This window comes from Trematomus bernacchii, unplaced genomic scaffold (genome assembly GCF_902827165.1).
Source record: "Trematomus bernacchii unplaced genomic scaffold, fTreBer1.1, whole genome shotgun sequence".
Lineage (NCBI taxonomy): Eukaryota > Metazoa > Chordata > Actinopteri > Perciformes > Nototheniidae > Trematomus > Trematomus bernacchii.
Genome location: NW_022987616.1, coordinates 3,290,941 through 3,310,844, shown reverse-complemented (window position 1 = coordinate 3,310,844; position 19,904 = coordinate 3,290,941). Strand labels below are relative to the sequence as shown.

At 41.8% G+C, this 19,904-nt stretch overlaps 1 protein-coding gene across 1 annotated transcript in view; it reads right to left on the bottom strand.

The window, feature by feature from the left end:
• bmp6 (bone morphogenetic protein 6) overlaps positions 1 to 18,682 on the bottom strand; it is a 39,088-nt gene extending 20,406 nt beyond the window's left edge. The window contains exon 1 of the mRNA XM_034132487.1: positions 17,807 to 18,682. Coding sequence (XP_033988378.1) covers positions 17,807 to 18,215 — 409 coding nt within the window. The 5' untranslated portion in view covers positions 18,216 to 18,682. The remainder of the gene's footprint in view (positions 1 to 17,806) is intronic.
• Between the last annotated feature and the right edge of the window lie 1,222 nt (positions 18,683 to 19,904).

Below are 19,904 nucleotides of genomic sequence, written 5' to 3'. Positions count from 1 at the left end.
CGACGTCTACAGAGAGCGTAACCTTTGTGCTAATCTACCATGACGTGCGCTTTGAGACAGGAACACACAGAAGGGAAAAGGGATTTAGATTTGGATGATTCAGGGAGGAATTCATTCAGAGTGATTCTAAAGATGGGGAAAGAGTGATTATATTAGTGATTTGGTGCAAACCGTGCTCTATGGAAAGTGCAGTGTTAATGTGTGGTGTGTGAATACTCGTCTGTGTATGTTGTGTGTAATTTATGGCTTTATTTTATTACCGCACTCCCAGCTTTGGTCACCAGTTCATGAGAAAATATACACAAACAGAATACACAAAATTACTAAGTCAATGTTTCTCTTTCATTTTCTTGAACACACAGAGAGGCAGCCAACTGTAACCAGAAAACATGGGACATCTCTCTGATGATTCACCTAAACCATGTGTGATTAAATCTGCTATAAAACAAAAGACACAAAAGGAAGAAATGGGGCGTGAGGAAAGGAGAATAAATGATGACTGTTGTAATGGTAATATAGGTAGAGAAAAACAAACGCATGAATGAAACAAAGTTTGGTCAAGAAAAAGATGTACAGTAATGAATATTTTTGGAGTGAAGAATTGTGTCAAAATGGATACCCTGCAGCAATACAGCTAAATGTGTGTCAATAGAAAACGTTTGTCTATTATAATAACACAGGAGAAGAAGATGACTGTGGGAGAAGTGGATGAGATGACAAGACCAGACAAGGAAGGAAAGACAAAATAGGTTGTCTTACCTAGATAGAGGTGGGAGAAAGGGGAATAGACAGGATGAAAGATAGACAGTTAGTGACAGAAAGAGAGTGAGACGGATCATTGGCAGATTCCCTTGGACGCTTTGATTCCTGTTTCCACCTGCGCAACATCTGTCGCTGCTGTCCTGCTGCTGGAAGTACTATGGCAACACACACACAAACACACACATTTACCATGACCCTGAGAATCTGTTAGTATCATATGGACTGAATTCATACGGTTCTTATATTCACAGCCTGCACATGCTCATGGGTTCTAAAAATGCTTTTCAAATTCAAAATAATTAAGAATGTATATTAGTGTTGGACAAACTATGATAACTGAATTATGAAAAAGAACCGTGAAAAAAAGGTGCTGACAGAAAGAAAAGTGAGTGAAACTTTAAGCCAGAATGCTGGAGGCCGACAACAGAGTGGATAGAAGAACAGACAGATATGAATCCGACACAACGTCTGGAGTAAAACTAAAGAAAAGCAACCGCCGGTAATATGTTTAAATACTTTGAAAGTTTGATAAAAAAGGAAAATAGGAAGACAGACTCATTTAAAAACAGGAAAATAAACTGGATAGGGAGAGGAGCAGTGTTCTTAACGTGAAGCAGCGCTGTGCAGCAGAGGCCCTGTTGATGGGCTGACTGGTCCGTGGTCAGTGGTCAGTGAGTTTGCTCACACTCCTAACGCTGTCCAGTCAATCCCTCAGAGGCACAGCCGGGGAGCAGTCGCCTGCATCAAATCCCTCCAGCTTTCTCTCACACGTCCCACAACCGCAGAGAAAACAACCAACAACCACCTTCTCGCACCAAAATACTTTTTCGCCCTCCATCAACACTCAGTTGGTAAAATTAACTAAAAGGAAAGTTACGGATGGGTTTCTCAAGGTTAATTATGTTGTCAGATATGTATCTATTTTTGAGAGGGGATTAGTGAAAGCTTTTAGCCTCAAAGCTACATCAGCAATTAACTTTTCCACTATGGTGGTGAGACTGAGGAACGACAAGAACCGGCCGTGACAGTGTTTGTAGACAATCTTAAGGAAAAAGCTTCTGAAGACATCTTAATTCTTACAGTGTAACGGTTGTACACTTTCCTGTATTATCAAGTGCTGCAATGTAGATAACAGAGAACTGAGTACCTGTCTAGAGTATTTAGGGAGCTCTTATTAGATCTGTCAGTAAGATTGTACTAGGTTCCAGTTTGTTGACAGATTAGGTACATTCTGCCAATCAAACAAGACTTTTTTATCCATCTACATTTGCAGATATGTATAACACATAGAGATTCATGCTGAACCAGTTCTGTGGTATTTTTTGCAACAAAACATTTTAAACAGGAATATGTCACTTTTGTTCAAGGGCTGCCCTACAGGATAGTGGTGCCTTTAACTGCCCTTCATTTCCCATAATTCTCAGATGTTTTGTGGGAGTTTTATGCGTAGACCATGCCAAATATTACATTACATGTCACTTGTTAGACGCTTTTATCCAAAGCGACTTACATACTTAATACTGTGGGCAATCCCCACAGGAGCAATTTGGGGTGAAGTGTCTTGCCCAGGGACACAACGACATGCTGACTGCAGTGGGGTTTGAACCTGTGACCCCCCTGATCCAAACACCAACGCACGTTATGAACCACTACGCCACACGCCTCCCCGGGAATTCCGAAGTCCCTCTTTAAAATCTCTGGAATCTAATTAAATATGTGATTTACTATTTCATCTGACCCATAATGCATCTCACTGAAAGAAGAGGCTATGAGAGTGAGACAAAATGAGAGATTGAGAGAAATAATAAAAAGACATTTCCACAAACACCCTTTAATTAAAAGTATGCAAACCAAGAACCTGTCAACATTCTTAAAGACTTTGCAGATTGATAACCATTACAAATGTTCTGGATATCCAAGGCATGACAAGAATCCATCAGTGTTTATGTAATAGTGTAAGAACAGCCCATAACCTGCCTGGTTTCTCTCTCAGGCTTGATGGTTTCTGATGATAGGTTGGATACTTTCTTGTGTTTCATTCATCTTTAATTCTCATTCTCTCATGTAATTAAAAGTTTGGACTGTTAGATGTCATAGGGAATTCTTGCAGTTGATACAATCACAACTCTTGAGCCACTTTTTCACTCAAAAAGAAAAACATCTAATTTAGTTGAAATCGTTATGCTGTAAACACCAGTCTTTTTGAAGAGGCTCAAGCCAGAATCTATGCTTCAAACGTTTGGCATTGATGCCGTGTTGAAAGATAAAACAACTGAGACAGATATTGAGTTTCCCCCCCCCTGCAGTGGTGTGAGCTGCCTGTGTTGCCACTATGCTTGGCTGCCATCAGGAGCTGTTTCCACCTTCTGCTGAGTGTTTTGGATCTTTGTAGTCAGGCAGCTGGCAGGGCAGCTCCTGGGGTCAAGGTACAAGCCGCGGGGCTAGGAGTCCGCTGGGAGTCATCATTAACTTTGAGCAAGGGTGTGTGGTGTGTGTGGGCCTTTGGAGACTCATCCTGTGCTCTGATCTTCTCCCCTGACCCAGCATCAAAGCCGACACACTGAGCTCCACAGGACCAGCCAAGGGCCACTGGCAGGCGCGAGAGTTTATGTCCGATGCATGTAGTCACACAAATACACACCAGCATGCAAGGTAGTTACACGCATATGCGCACTGACATATGCACAGGTACAGATGTAACTGTCCAAGTCAAGAATGTGAGGAAAGGAGGACAGAGGGGTGTACTGACACATTCCCACACACACCTTGTGATGCACACACAGTCCCAGATGTCAGTGGTGTGAGAATTCAAGGCCAGACCGGAGCATCATTCCATAGCGAGGATATGAGGCAGTGAGACCAGCCCTTTTGCAGACTGTCAAGCCCCATTAGCAAACACAGAACAGCAGTGGACAGCTTTACTCTGTGTCCAGCAAAATCAGTACAGGGATTTAAGCACATTACTAATTTCTGTTATGACTTCCTGACAGACAGCCAAGATATGAGCTTCATTGTCAGCAAGCCAGGTACTTGTAAAGTTAGTACTATATAACGTTTTGTAACAATTGTATATGAATGATTGCCATTTTTGCCACGGAGACAATTATTCAACCACAGTCGGTTCATGAACGCCTTGGCATTTTCTCAAAATGGTATGTATGGGATTTATTTCCTGAGACAATTCCTCCGGTGCATAAGAAGTGATGCGTTTAATCTGTCAAGCAGGTTGAATTAAATAGACAAAAATAACATAATATTTATATATAGATAACATTATATATATTACAAAATATATAACCATCAGATCTCTAAGGAAATGCATTGCAGATACATTACAGCACTTTTAAATATTGGCTTATTGTCCCTTAATTCCTTACGTCACAACAAGACAATGATTGCCTGTAGCACAGATAACAAAATGTGGCATTAGTTAGAGTAACCTTAGTTTTCTTCCACCTAAGCTCGTTGAATGTGACCTGTTCAAATAACACATACCTTCCTGAGAGCTTGACAATTTCCACAGACACACACATTCATCAATGGCCTGGATATCCAGCCTGCTCTTCTTCCATTACCTCCCACAGGTTACAGTACACAATGACCTCACTGAACAGGCATCCCCAAGAAACAAAGGCCCCATTTGAACCATATAATCACATTTTTCTACAGTCATCGTCCACCATATAATCCTTGAAAAACCATTTGGGTTTTTCGGAAGACCCATCCAAAACCATCACACATAATGTCAGGAGTGCTGTCCCAGGACACACACAAATACACAAACTCAAACACATCCACAGAGAGGGGAAATCTGATTTTTGTTCCCATCTACCAAAGCTCTATCACCACTGTGCTGCATTCCATACAAGATGATAAAATGAAGTCTGGACACACATCTATCTTTTGTCATTTTGAGATTTTTAGCTAGTGTGCAATGTGTGTGGGTTTTTGTGTGCGTGTGTGTCTAACCCCGTGGGTAGGCGGATAATTTGCTGTAATTGCTCCTCTGTTGGGGCTTTGCTAACAGATAGATATCCAAGGTATGGCTGTTGGACTGAGTAGTCTCAGTTTGTTGCCTTCGGTAGACTGACAGCTGAGTGGTAGCAGTCATCAGCTCTCTGTTGAGTCTCCAGTTGGCCTCCAGGTAGCTGGACGTGCCATACCTGTGTGTCAATAGGAGATTTTATTCCATCTCTTCAAGCACTATTACTAAGGATTAAGACGTGGACCCACTCACTCGGCTGCAGGGGGCATTTAAACAAGGAGGGCATGTTAATGTTAGTGTTTTTCCTGATTTAGTTATGCTCCTTATCCACTACAATAAAGTATCACGCAAGTGCAGGTCATGCAGAGCAAAAATAGGAGAATAAATGTTGCAATACATAAAGAAGGAAATGTGAATTTCTTTTACAATTGTACAAACATTAAAGTTCAGAACAAACACAGTAGGGACACCACAAAGAAGAACCAATGTAATGTGACGCACTGTTTTACGACACACAAAAAAATCAATTGTATTTCCAAAGCCTGCATTTTCGTATAAAACTAAAGGAAATGCAAAAAAGTACCAAATGCCAAAATTGCACAAATGTGTCAAAAGTTCAGGTGATGGTTCTTGCTTGCAAACTGCAGGTCCATTGGAAAGTCTTGCTTATGATTGGCTCGTATAGATGGCTTTTGTTTTGTTTTTTAATTAGTAAAACCTGTCAAAATATAATGTTGCAGGTGCAGCTTGAGTTTTGCTCAATTGCTGAGACCCCAGTTTGGAGACAAGGATCAGGGACCTCACAGGATTAACAAGTCAAATGTGTGTGTGTAAGGGAGTAGCCTTGTGAGTGCAGGAACATATTCAACCTTTACACCCATGTCTATAATCAATCTTCATACACCATTTGTGTCTGTTTGAACACTTACAAGTCTAAATGGCCACAGAGAAACCCTCATTGACATTAATGGCCAGTTGTGATTTCTCCAAAAGTCCCTGTAAAAACAAGTGTTGGTTTCATTGGACACCAATTCGTGCCAATAAGCTGTCAACAAAAGACGGTGCAACATCTTTTTCACATTTATAAGGAAATTCCATGAAATCAGGAAAGAAATGTGCTGGAAAATATACACAGTAGATTTTTTTGTTTCCCCTTTATGGGATTGTTAATAAAAATGTAATTCAACAGGAGAGCAGCTGTCACAACAGCCTCTGGTCAGATTAATGGCCGACAATCCACTTCATCTTAGATCGGCAGTCCTCACACAGGACGTGTAGACGGAAGAGCCAGATAACTAACTCGAATACTCAGTGGAAGGAAAGAGCACGACTTATTTCCAAGTTTAATAAAAAGCCACACAATAATTGTAAGAGGGCTAAATGTAACAAATTATTTCTAGTCTTTACAACCTTCAGCGACGGACAAAACAAAGGATTCTGTCCTGCAATTTCGCATGAGAAAGAACGCTAGGATAACAATTTGAAAAATATTAAACTCAATTGAGCCATGGTGCTTGTTGGCTTTGGATAAAAAACATAACATATCTACTGGAGTTTGTTGCATAAGGTATTTTGGTTCATTCTCCAACATCTTGTTTGCTTTGGAGGCCGATTTGGCCGAGATCCTAGTGGCTGTTTCATATAGACACGAACAAGAAAAATAAACGCAACCAAACACCGCAGTCATAAACAAAACCAGCATCACCAAACACTTCACTGTCTAACGTATGTGACTAACAACAACAATCCCAAAACCAGAATCATTAATCTCGCGAAACACTGCACACTAAAAGATACACTGTTTAGAGTTGATCAGATTGTCTGGATTTACTGTCCTTTGGTTGCCAAAAGATTCAGGGGAAAAAGTCGGGTGGCCAGCAGGGGGGGGGTTTGTCTGGGTCTACGATGGTCTGCTATAAAATAGACGTTGCAGCAAATCTGTCAGCGATGTACGAAAATAGCGCAATTTTTGACTGTTGCTTGGTCACAAAATGTAATAACCAAATGTAGGATAACAAGCGGAGTCATAATAGTTTTCTAAGATGCATAAAAGTCAGTATTTATTAGGGAAATCATTGACCATGGCATAAAGGGGGTTTGATCGTTTGAAAAGAAAAAACTTCTGATCTTGTTCCTTCATCCTGCGATATTCTCTGTCCTTGACGTTGGGCTCCATTTCCTCTGCGATTTATATGACTGATGATGGTTACTTACTGCTTTCCTCCTGGGTCGTGACCACAGGCCCTCTCAGAAACGGCTCCCTAGACTGCTTTAGAGCTTCGCCCCCATTCAAAACTAAGTGAATAATCCGCAAACAGAGATGAACTCCCGTAGTTTTTGATGCGAGTCCATTTTGAGCAAAACAAAACATTTCTGTGGGTTTGAAAATGTTACCAGGCCTCATTTTATTTACGGTGTATCAATTCAGTGATGATGGTCGTCAAGAATCTCCTTTTATTGGCCTGTCAGGAGTTGTGGGAAACCATCTGAAGTTTATTCACACAGAGATATGTTTGTGTAAGTCTTAGTGGTTTTACTATGTAGGGTATTTATCAGTTATTTTCAGGTGTCTTTATCTGTTTTGCCTGTATGTGTGTGTCTTTATTTGTCTGATCGCACGTATTTTAGTATGCCTTTATGAAAGTGCAGCAGTGCAGGCAGTAAAGAGGCCTGCTAAAGTGATCTGTGGTTAGTATGTGCTTTCGGGCAGCAGGTGTGTTAGTGTGTGTATACGTGTGTGTCTGAGCTACGCCGGTCTGGTCCGAGATTTAGAGGAGGAAGCCGGTGTCAGGGCCAGGAGATGGATCTCTCCTGAGGGATCCGATAAATAAGGAAAAAATATCTTTGAAAAAGGGAAACGCAGCTGTTTCAAAATGGGGAAGTCAAAATATTGGTGGCTTTGCATTCCACAGCCACAAGGTAGAAGGCCAGCTCACTCTGTGATGCTGATGTTGGGCCTACTTTCCTTCCTCTCTGAACACCTCCTTTTCTATGCCCCTGTACATCTTTTCTTCCCTCTTTACTACTATATTTCCTTATCCTTACCTCGGTCTGCCTTTCTTTCTCCTACACTCTCTCTGTCATGAAGACAGCCGAGCCGCAGTGTGATTCCCTTTGCAAAGTCAGTGGTAACCACAACGCATTTCAGTGGCTTAAAGGCAGAGCATATGATCCACTGATAAATCAGTCTGGGCCGGCCTCAATCTTCCCCCTGGGCTGACTTACATGTAAGACCTACTGCTTGTTTTACACACAGGCACAGCTCCAAAAACAGCGACGGTAACCAGATACCTGGATATTCATAAAGCAGGTGGGCCTTGAGGAAAATCAAGAAAAAAATAATCAATGTTTCTAATAATATGCCCAATATGTCAACACAGTATAGGTGGGATGAAGGTGCAGAGAACTTGGCTTTCTTCATGATTCTTGAGTTTTTGCTGAAAGCTAGATATGCAAATCCAAACTACATTTTAAAATGTGTTATTTAAGAACGAGATGCAGCAGAAGGAACTTTCTCGAAAGACACAATGCTGTGAAATAGTGCAGCGTGTTTCTAAAGCGTACTTTAAAAATAAGAGTATTTGAATATATAGATGTGGAAAGTGCAGCAATGTGTGGAAGAAGGTGTGTTTATCTACTCTATTCATACATATAAAACAGCAACAGACAAAAACAATAACCCAAATTACTCTAGCTCAGATGTAGATTAACACCAACATGTGATCACACAAGTGGTAAACCAACCAAACTGTCTGCTTACTTTTCTCAGGCCTTTGAAGTGGACAAACAGAAGCTATCTACTTAAATGAATGACACAGATACATTCCTCTGAAAGTGGACAGCAGCTCATCTGAGATGTTATAAATACACAAAAAAAAAAAGTATGTGCGTCTGTGTATTGTGTTTGTTCAAACGGTGTATGACTGATGATATGTGTATGTCTCTTAATGTCTACTATGTTTGTATATGTACATGTATGCGGAACTGCAGGACGGAGTCCAGAACAAATGTCCTTACGGGGACAATAAAGTATATCGTATCGTGTCGTATCTGAGATGTTATACAGTACATGCGTGTGCAATGCAAGAAGAAGAGTTATCCAAATACTGACCATATTGTACAGTATGAGAATAACAATGAATAAGGTGCTGATACTGAAACATCGAGATATATATTACTAAAAATGCTCGACTTCCTGTTGGAAAAGGATTTATGTAGGACTTTTAAACTCTCAGTCAGTCAGATAAGGTATCCAGGAGGTGTGGAAAGTGTCCGTACAGGAGGAAGGACTGGGTAGAGTTTCCCCTGCACATCCTTAGTGATAAGATCCTTTCATCCAGAAAGCCTCACAGCACTGGGAGTGGATACATTTTTGTTATGGGTGGCTTCTTTAGGAGTCAAACCCATAACCCCTGGTCATATTGCTGCACTGTTGTAACCACTGACAAACAAATTAAACTACTCTCTCCATGTTGTTTTTTCAAAATAGGAAAGCCTAATGGAAATCATGCAAAATGAAAAATAAAACACAGCATCTACATGTCTTGCCACTCTCCCCCTTCTCCGCTCTTTTTCTCCTCGCTCTCTTCCACCCTGCCTCCCTCCATCCCAACCGACTCAGACTGTTTTCCTGTCAGTGTCATGTTTGGAAAGTCATCCCGCGGGTCAGCCTAGGGCTCGTAAATTTGTCAGCAGCAGCGCGGTTGAAAGGGAGGCTACTTGGTCGGCAGGGTCAGGAGCATCTGCGCTCACATGGGGCCTTTTTCTCACTGTGGACCTAGGGTTGTTGTTTCAGGCATGTCCTCTTTAGAGAGAAGACCAGCCTGGGAACATGTGAGGGGCCGAGGGGTGCAGCTTTCTCTATTTCACCAGTATGTGATGGAGACTTGACTCGTATAACGAGGTGGGAGTTCTTGTCGTCTAACAAGTTCATTCAAATACACACAAACGGGGCTGCATACACGTCTCTATTTGTGTAGACTTAATGAAATTGAGTGATTACATTCATTCCCTAACCCTTGACCCTGACCTTTGAGGGAAAGCTCCCCCTTAACACACTTATCACCGTCAAATGAGGAGCTATTGTGGACCTACCTGGGTTCATCATGTTTATTGAGGTGTGTTTTTCTAATGATTAGATTGTATTTATTTCCAACACATGTGAAACTTTAATAATCACTTCCTGTTTAAACATTCCAAAAGAAATACACTGGACCAAAATGCAGTGTCGAAACCATCTCTGACACCAGCATTCACATGTCAGACTCAATGCAACAGGTTCACATCTGTGCAGAAGGTTCTAGCAAAGCAATGACACAATCAAAACACAATATCATCACTGCTGTGTGATGTGTTACAGCAACGTTATCCTCTAAACATAAGACCTAAAGCAATGTCCTGATGCTAGCAACAATGAACCAACAAACTGGGCAATGCTAGCAAATACAAATTGAATATAGCAAGCTCATGGTAGTGCAAGAGGAAAAGTCAGAAGATCACCAAACTATGTATCCTAAATGAACATGTCAGCATTAATATCTGGACCAAGTATTGGAGAGATCGCTTGACATACTGCATGCATGGCTAAAAAAGGATTCCCATCATATTTGTACTTGTTTTGACTATAAACTATCTTCATGAAGACATTTGTGTTCACATAAAAGTGTATATGTGGCTCCCAGAGCAAACACACTCACACCCTCTTTCCTCTGCCCATTCAAGGTCACCCAGGGCTTTAAATCACCCTTCATCTGAGTTTCTCACCACTCAAGCATCCTTTGGGTGAGCCTTTTTCTCCTTTTCTTTCTTCCCCCCTTTCTCTTTCTTCCTCTGCTTTTTTATTTACCAGAGATAAATCCCTGTGGGCTTCCCGGTGGCTTCACTGAAGAATGCGACTGCAGGAATGTTTACTGTGACATTTACACCATTCCTGTCGGCTGTGTTCATCTCCATTACCAGAGCGAGTCCTCGGGCAGGGCAAACGATGGGGTCATTATGATAATGGATGGAGTTTACTGGGCACACAAGGACATGCCGAGTTCAGCGGTTCACAACCTTTTTAACACCGGATTGGACGAGAAATTCCAAAGACATACCAACCAGTGTTTACTTAAAGAGCTCATGTCCTGTGCTGCGTTATGTAAAATCAAATGTTCCATCAAATGAATCATTGTAGAGATTTTCAAAACGTCAATGAACTAATCTCCAATAAATAAATGCAATTTCATTGAAATAAATGCAAGAATTACTCGAAATATCACTCCTTAACTAAAATAATAGGAGAGTAGAAAATAAGTGTGTACTTATAAGCCAGTGAAACAATTGCTTGACAAAGGAAAAATTATGTGTATGTGTTTTTTTTAATTCACAAAGTATTTAATAATTTTTAAACTTTAGCATATACATTTGTTTATTTTGTATTGGCTATACGCACCATGATACTCACTCTTATCAGCATTTTCTTGAGCTGTGTTTACAAAGGTTTCAATCACTTTAACAGGTTCTAATTCGAACTGCTGTGAACTTGATCCTTAGAAATCTGTTAGCGATTATGTATCTTATCACTAAACTTGACACCTATGCATCATTGATATCATCTTTGAAAACAGAAGATACATTTAAGGTTCAACCAGATGTGTGTGGTAAGTCAAATCAAAACAGCTACATGTTGATGCAGTTTGCCCTCATGCCACTGATGGCATCCACATGTTCCTCTTCATACAGTCAATCCAAACCTCATCACATCCACCTAAACAGCAGGTGTTTTAACTTTCAACAGAACGGGGTTTGAGGCTTGGGTTACGCAAAGATCTTGCAAAAATGCAGAAATCAAAACAAAGAGATGAATTTGTTTGCATCTTTTCTTCTCTGTTTCCTTCTTTGTCTCTTTCGTTCACATATACAAACTTGGTATATACAAACATCCTCACACAAGCACACAGTCTAATCCCAGGTTAATGATCTCCTCTGCCTGGCCTCCTCAGACAGTTAAACACAAGACAAGGCTGACAGCTTTACGGCGCTCTTAGCAGGGAAGAGCAATGGAGGAGTAAACATGCACACACACTCTTTCTCTGTCTAATTTTAAGACATACTTGCACGGAGTAAAACAATCACTGTAACTTTTTTAAAGGCTTTCTGAACACTACAACAAGATCACAGTGAAAAGCAATGATTACCAGTACAAATATATGTGAATTCATATTAACTTTGCCATTTGTTTCAACTTTTTGCCAGACTTTGGTATATTTAAATTGTGCCTTTTCTCACTATAATCATTTTTTCTTTTAGGGCTTGAAACGTATTTAAAACTGCATTTGGACCATGATTCTCTGGTGAAACCAACACCATAATCAATGGTTACTGAGCCAATAGCCTAATACCATGCAATGTCTGTCTGCTTCTTGTTGCATAGCGTGCGTTCAAGACTCTGAGGTTTTGAGCAATAATTTGACGCATTGCAAAGACGAGAGAAAGAGATGTGTAAAGACAGATAGATACAAAGAAAACAACAGATGTGTGAAAGGACAGTGAAGCTTTGCCTCATCCTGCTTGAAGTACCAAATTCCTTGCCCAGAGGTGATAAATGGGAGCAGCGGGCCCTAATCAGATGTTCCACCAGAGTTATCTGCTCCCTTCGATAGATCGTTACCAGCCGTGAGTGTGCCGCACTTCACCTCCTTATCTCGTCACACTCCATCCCACGCAACCATCGCTCCCAACTGGAATGTCAGATGGAGACATGGGACTGGACAGGAGAAGAAATGAGGACAGAGAGTACAAACAAGGCAAGAGGTGTAATCTCTGTTCTTAGCACCAATCTCTGCTGCCATCTCGTCAAGTCAGGGAGTTATGGCGTGAGAGGGAGAGATATCATCAGGGTGGGTGGGCGCTGGGGTGGAGGAGTGATGCGTGTGTGTGTGCGTAGCGGGGTGTTAAGAGCAGGGTGTGTGACAGAGATGACTTCAAGTGTAAATGGAATGCTCTCTTATAAATGGTTATTTTCTGACCCTAGGGTGGACCAACACTGTGTGTGTACATCTCCATCTATGTATACACACCCACAAAAAAAGCTAGCTGCCAAGGATATACACACTCGTACACAATGTAAGGTCTGTGGCGAAAACTAAGATGGACAATAGAGTTGTCTTGTAACACCTCGTCTTTTACGGCAGACATGAAGCTGGACTGGAAAATGCATAATCAGGTTAACCGGAGATGTTTCCACCATCAACACTGTGTGTTTTGCCAAAAGGCTTGACAACCAATACAATCAAAACAGGAGAAAAAGGAAGCACTTTAAAACACTGTAACCCAATAAGCAGAATTATTTGTATATCTTGGGCCGTTCTTGAACATCACTGCAAGTTCAAGTGTGCTTGTAGCGGCAGTGAAATATCTGATTCTGTAAACAGATGAAAACAAACACAGGTTTGCAGTTTGTTAATATCATTTTTCTCACCATCGCAAGTGGGTTTCAATTGCCAAGTTTATGTCTCTGAAAAGTTGCTTTATTCCGCTGCAGCATATCTTGAATTCCTCACTTAACTTCTTGCTAATATTGTTTACGATATGCTGAAAGTTGAGGCGAAGTGACGGGTGGTCCTCTGTTCTGTTCTCCAAATCTTTACAGGAAGTGTTTTAAAGCGGTTTAGTGACATTTTTCCAAAGCTCCCTTCTGCATCAAACAACTGACTCTTTGATGGAGGCCGACTAATTATTTGATCATGCTGGGGCTTTGGGACACGTCTTGCAGCAAAGGAAGTGGCTTACCTGAGCTAAGGCGCTGAGAAATGCAGCCATGCATCATAAGACAGGGAAAACAGCCGCTTAATAAGGGCACTTCTTTTCAGAATAAGCCCAGGGCTGTCTGGACCCGGCTAATCTCCTGAAAACCCACTTCTTAAGGCTCTCTGGCTTGTTTGCCTTTAACGTGTGGGAGGTAGGCTAGTAGAAAGCTTGGCTGTTGACTTAGGTAAGAGCTGTAGTGACAGCTCAGCTATAGCTATGCAATGAGGTGTGCAGAGACAGACAAGAGAATAAGAAAAGGAGAGCAGCAGTGATGACAGACAAGTGAAAGAAAGCATAACATAATCGTATAATATTTGAGCTAGAGAAGGCATGTGTGATTAACCTTTAAGACACTGGAGCAGTTTTGAAATGTTTTTTTTGGCTTTCTGGTAACAAAAAAAGCATTTGGGACGGCTTAAAATGTAATTCTCTGTGTGGAAAGCACCTGTTGACTGTGATTACAACAACTGAAGTGACCCTTAAATCAGCCGCCATTCTCTTCGTAACTTAAAGCGTTTCTGATCCCTGGTTAGTTCAGCTACTGAATGATCTGTATGAGTGAGTACGAAGTGAGGGGCTGTTAAAACAAACAAACATTTTGTCTTGATCATAGTCAACACAGCTAAATTGTAGTCACGGTTAGATTTATATATAAATTGCAAACTTGAAAAGGCTTTTAAGTCATTAACAAACAGCTTCAGGTCTATAAAACCCATGTTATTGATTGGAGTAGACACCCATAGTAATGCATACAGCCTGGGAAAACCAAGACAAAAACACAAGGACACCTGTTAATCATGAAAGGTATTTAAATCTGCATGAACAGTAGAATAAAGATTGACTTTAAATAATGAATGGATTTAAATGAGAGCCAACGAGCAATGTGAGCTTGAGCCAGGCTCAGGGAGGCCTCCACACCTGTCTCTCTGGCTGGCATTGGAGAGCAGCAGCAAGCAAACTCGTCACAGTTAAATGCAGATGACACAGGAACAACATTTTGAGTTCCTGTTCTCTGACCCGTGAAACCGAAGCCATTTCTGTGCATCCTTGACACAACCACAAGAACCAGGCCTGATAGGAATAGCACATTTTCCCTTGCTGGTTATTATAGCCCTCGCGGTGGCGGTAGATATTTTTTCAGCAATATGTCAACTCTCATTAATTGAGAGAGTAATGAAGTCATTTATTTGTTTTCCACTGGGATGCACCTTACCAATATTTGCAGTGTCTGCCCACTCACTCAGCAATATATTACCTTGTGAGAGATTTATAGGTCTGTGACCAGAGACTGGCAACTGGCAAAGAGGATAGGTCATCCTTTTTCCACTAAAGATGTTTTAACTGGAGTTCTCACCAAATATAAATATAAAAAAAGATGCAGTTGTACTTAAAACTGCACACAGTCTTCTTTACAAGATTTCTTGTAAACAACCAAAAGATGTATACATCCAGTGTTTCTCATGAAAACACACGCTTTTCATTTAATTTCTCACAAAGCAGAATTCCCAAAATGTAAACCCTGTATTGTTTACATCCATGTTTATACCTTGCAGTCTTCCTGTGGCTTTTGCTAGTCGCACAGATCTCGGAAAATTACCGCAACCTGTTTATCAGTGGAATAGTGTGAAACCATTGACAGGAATGCGTATGGCATCACTCACGTGGCGTATGTAGAGATAATCAAAACAGGGACTCATAGAAAAAACACTCCATAGCACTGCTAGAGGTCTAAAACTTCTAACAGTGACCGCTGCCATTACGAGGGGACCCTGCAGTGCAACAGGACATGTTTGGAGCTGCAGTGTGTCAGACAGCATGAGTCATTCAGCACACAGTGTCACTTCAATAGACCTCAGTGGAAAGCAGGACGTCCGCAAGGCAAACAGTGATGAAGGTGCTTTTATAGGAAAGAAGATAAAAAAAGGAACTGGAAAATATGCTTCTCGTGCCCCGATGTGAAGTTTTCCACCACTTGCTCCTTTTCAATGGGTCATTCTGAACAAGCGATGAAAGCTAAGGAGAATGGATGCCTGAACAAGAGGTCTTCATGAATCATACAGAGGGGGGGGGAAAGAGGCATATGGTTCGCAGAGAGCACTTGAGACTGGATGTAACACAGGGGCTCTTAAATCTGTCCGAACCCCAAGGGAATCCCCTCAGAAAATGAGCTCTCTATCTGTGCTACTGCTGCAGCTGGCTGTGAAAGACATCAGTTCACGCCGAAACTTAAATCACTGTCATCGTTTTATTTGCCGTGGGTCAGTTTTAAAGTTGAAAATTCTCACATCTACAACACAGGGAGGATTTGCCGATGTAAAACTGTGAGACGTTTTAAATGAGATCATCATTGTGAACGGAGCTGCTGCATTCTTCTTTGCTTTGGCTTCACAAACACAGATTACGCAGGTAAGGTGCCTGCTGTATGCAGTCTGTTCATCCTGCCCCATATTTTTCAAATCGTTTCAGACAGATTGTTTGGCTTCTTCGTTTGGCTTCCTTTCATTTATCTTGATTCTAATTTGTAGTTTCACTTTGGCCACACATGATATCCAGATTTTTAGGCTGGTTTTAAAAACAAGAGGACCACCCAGGAGGGCTTCTGGCCTTTTTCTACTGTAGCTTTCTTTTAGTCGATCCGCACAAACCGCTCCAATCGAGCAGGAGACGCATTAAAAACTAATCTGATGGCGATGACACACGGTAGTCGTGCAAGGCTTTATTTGCAAAGCAGATGGAAAGCCTTGGCCAGTCCAACATTAATTACAATCACATTCAGGGAGGAAGCCGTCCCTCCTCCAGGGCGGTTAGGACTCTGTGTACGGCTGGAGGAGATGGCAACCTAATCCCTGGTCACCGCAGAAATCTGAGGGAATCGTCAAAAGATGCACAGGACGCTATTAATCAAAGTGGAGAGCCAGATGTGCAACAACGCAGTATAAACCCAAACTGACACAGCACAGGAATACCAAAACCACAGACACACAAACACCACGCCGCCACCATCACACTCCCACACAGAAGCCAACAGAGGGGCTTCGATATTTGAGACCAAAGCCTCTGCCTCCTTCCGTCTGAGTATCTGGTTTTCATCACTGCATGTTGCAACACCAATACTCACAGGACCAATAAGTAGAGAACCATTTGTCTTTTCTTCCTCCAAATATTAATGTTCCTCTTCATGTGTGGTACTGAGACACTGTTAAATTGTTTATAAAGGTGAGGGATAAAATATGTGAAGGATTTCCTGTTTCAATAGGAGCCTGAGTAATAGAAAACTGCATTCTTCAGCAGTGAAACATCCTCACTGTTCTCATGGCCAGATCATGACAATGCCCTTAGTTCCCAAGAAGAATGACAATCCATCTGGATTTAAGCCTCCTTGTCCAGCAGAGCCTGACTCTGGCAGCGCCTCTGTTTATCTTCAGGCGCTCTGTTTAGAGTCTCCCAGTAAACACTGGAGCTGCTAATGGAAGGAAGGCCTTTTGGCTTTTATGTTCCAAACTCGTTATGATTAAAGTGTCCCTCTTTATCGTCACTGGAGCTAATTAAAGACAAATCAGTTTGGGTAACACAAACAATGCGACGCAGTTTACGCACAGAAACCGCAGCTCTCTGAGCTGGAGGTCAACAGCAGGAATAGCGCCTATATACAAATACCAGCGGTGGTGGTTGATGTTTTGTTGAGGATAGGTCTATTTTTCCCGCGAACACATAAATCATGGAGTAGATTGAACAGGAACACTGACCACAGAATGTCAGTCCTCTAAATGAGCCGAGGAGGGCCAATCTACCCGGAGAGAGGACGACGTGTAACAATAAATCACTCCTAAACAATACAAGCCTCATCAGATTTTAGGCAGAGAGGAGAAGAGGGAGCCTGTGTGGTTCACGCAATGAGCAAGTTCTGGATCCCTTACTGAACGTGCGTACTGTGCGTCTGGTGTGATAGTGTCCCGTGTTTGGAATAAAATGTAAGTTTGGTTTCAAAGGGCACAGGTGAAAAAAAAACGATGTTAAGAGAAGCAGGAGCCGTATTCATGCGCCTTCATCCCATTATTTACAACTTTTGTCGTAATAATATTGTTCCTATAGTGAGCCTGCACTTTAATCTTGCTTGTGCCAAACACCTGTTCAGGCTTAATTTAATTTGGAAAATGTAGATTTTAATATTGAATGTATCTGTCTAACAACTTGACCAATAAAAAAACATTGAGAGCCTTATTAAGCACCAAAAAAAAGTTAAAGTAAAAATAGTTTCAAGGAACTCACCTAGATTTACGAAGCTCATCACCATATCTGCATCGTTTAGAAAGGCAGTTTCTTGATATGTGGCCAGAGGAGGACTCTGGGTGGTTCGCATGGACTGGTATCGGTCCAGCATGCCTTCCACCTGGCTTTTCTCTTCGTTATATATGGTGTTGTATAAGTCCAACATGAAAAGTGGAGCGGAGTTGTACTTCCCGTGTGACAGATGCGGTCTCGGTCTGTGCGGCAGCCCGAGGATGGACAGGATCTCCTTCTGCATCTCCCTCTTCTCGTGCGTCCGCAGCCGCCGGTGGATGAAACCCTGGTGCACCTCGTTGTTTCCATCCAGTGAATAATTACTCCCCGAGACCAGGAACATGCAGTAACAAGCGCTCCACCACAATCCGACCAAGGCAAGCCAGCAGCTGCTCATCGTGTAGTCCCGCGGTGCTGTCCCGAGTCCCAAGTGTGTCTGGCTTGGAGCTTCAGTCGCTTATCCAAATGTGAAATATAGGCGTAATGGTAACCAAAGTCCGTCCGAAGCGCGCGGTTATCTGTCGCAGCCACAGATCAAAAGCGAGGGAAGACTCGTGAATCAAGCCATTTGAAATACTTCCTAAAGAGAAATGGGCAGAATAGTGTCGCTGCTGCTTTCATTTCTGAGTCCCGTAGCGCGCTGTGCTGCCTCAGGATAAAATGCACCATGAGAAACTTTATTCTGAGCGCTCCGGTTAGTCGGTTAAAAGACACCGTTTGATACACAGTTCACCAACATAAGTCCTCTGAAAGAAGCCATTTCACTTTAGAGGATTATTTACTCCGAAATATAAAAGTTTCCAATGTTGCGCACTGATTAGAGTTGCCCTTTAATAGTGGAAGTGTTCTCAGTGACGGTGCTCCTACAGGCTGTATGAGAGTCTAACTGGAATCAGCAGGTTGCAGTCCATATTATGCGTGCGCGCGTGTACGTACGTGTGTATGTTCTGAAACCGCCCACTCCGCGCGCACTGAGCCAGAGGTGGAGCTCTTCAGCTGCCTACAAGGACAACTTAACATCACATTTCCATATTTTGTTCGCGTCAGAATGACAGCCAGTCTACTCTAATAAAATACCTTTGCATTAATTCATTATAATGTTCCTCTAACATGATTTTACAGCCTCTCAGACATAGTTAAAACTAGTTGGGATATTTCTCAATTTACTTTTGCACCTTATGAGTAGTATTTGGGTATAACTTCATTTTTTTCATAAGGTTTTGTAGTTGCACTTTACAGGAAGTATTTCAAGTGATTTACAATAAAGTGGGCTAATTTAATGACTTCAGCTTTAATGAGGCGTGAATTACATCTTCACACACGTCCAGAATGAAGGTGCGTGTCCGCTGAAGCAGAATAAATGTTGCCCAGTTGAGGCACGACCCCTGACGATGGAGTTGGAAACAGCAGGCAATTACGCACAGCAACTCACGGAGAAGTGATCCAATCTCCTTTAAACACTATAGAAATAAACGGTCTTAAGTATTCTAATTAATTGAATAACATCACATTTTAAATCTAAACCAGCTGCGGAGTGCGGCTGCACCTTGAAGTCACTACTTTTGTTGAATATGAACAGATTGCAACAATTAGTAAAATGCCTGCTGTTAAACACCATGCATGCTACAGGTTTAAAAATAATTATAATAGAAGGGAGAACATATGTCCTAGAATCCTCTTCATGAAATGCTCATGTCCCTTTCTCCTCCCATCATTCCTCTCACCCTAACCTGTGTTGTGTCTTCATGGCCCTTCAGACAGTGATGGTCCTGGTGATAAGGTCCAAAGGTGTCCATATCTCTCGGTGTCTCTGCTACTGCTGCTGCTGCCAGAGCCTATCTTATCTGCATGTGAAGAGTGAGAACCAGCATCAAAGCTACACATACCAGCACCAAACACACAGACACACACAGCCGGGTAGCCCCAACTATAAACATCTCACTCTCATAAAGCTAAAACCAAATGTCATGCAACTTTACATAAATAACTGAACAGCATGTCAAAAAAAGGAACAGCTGTTGTCTTGCATGTTTTTGTCCATTCATTTAAAACACATGTAGGCTTTTATTAAAAATTCTGGCAAGTA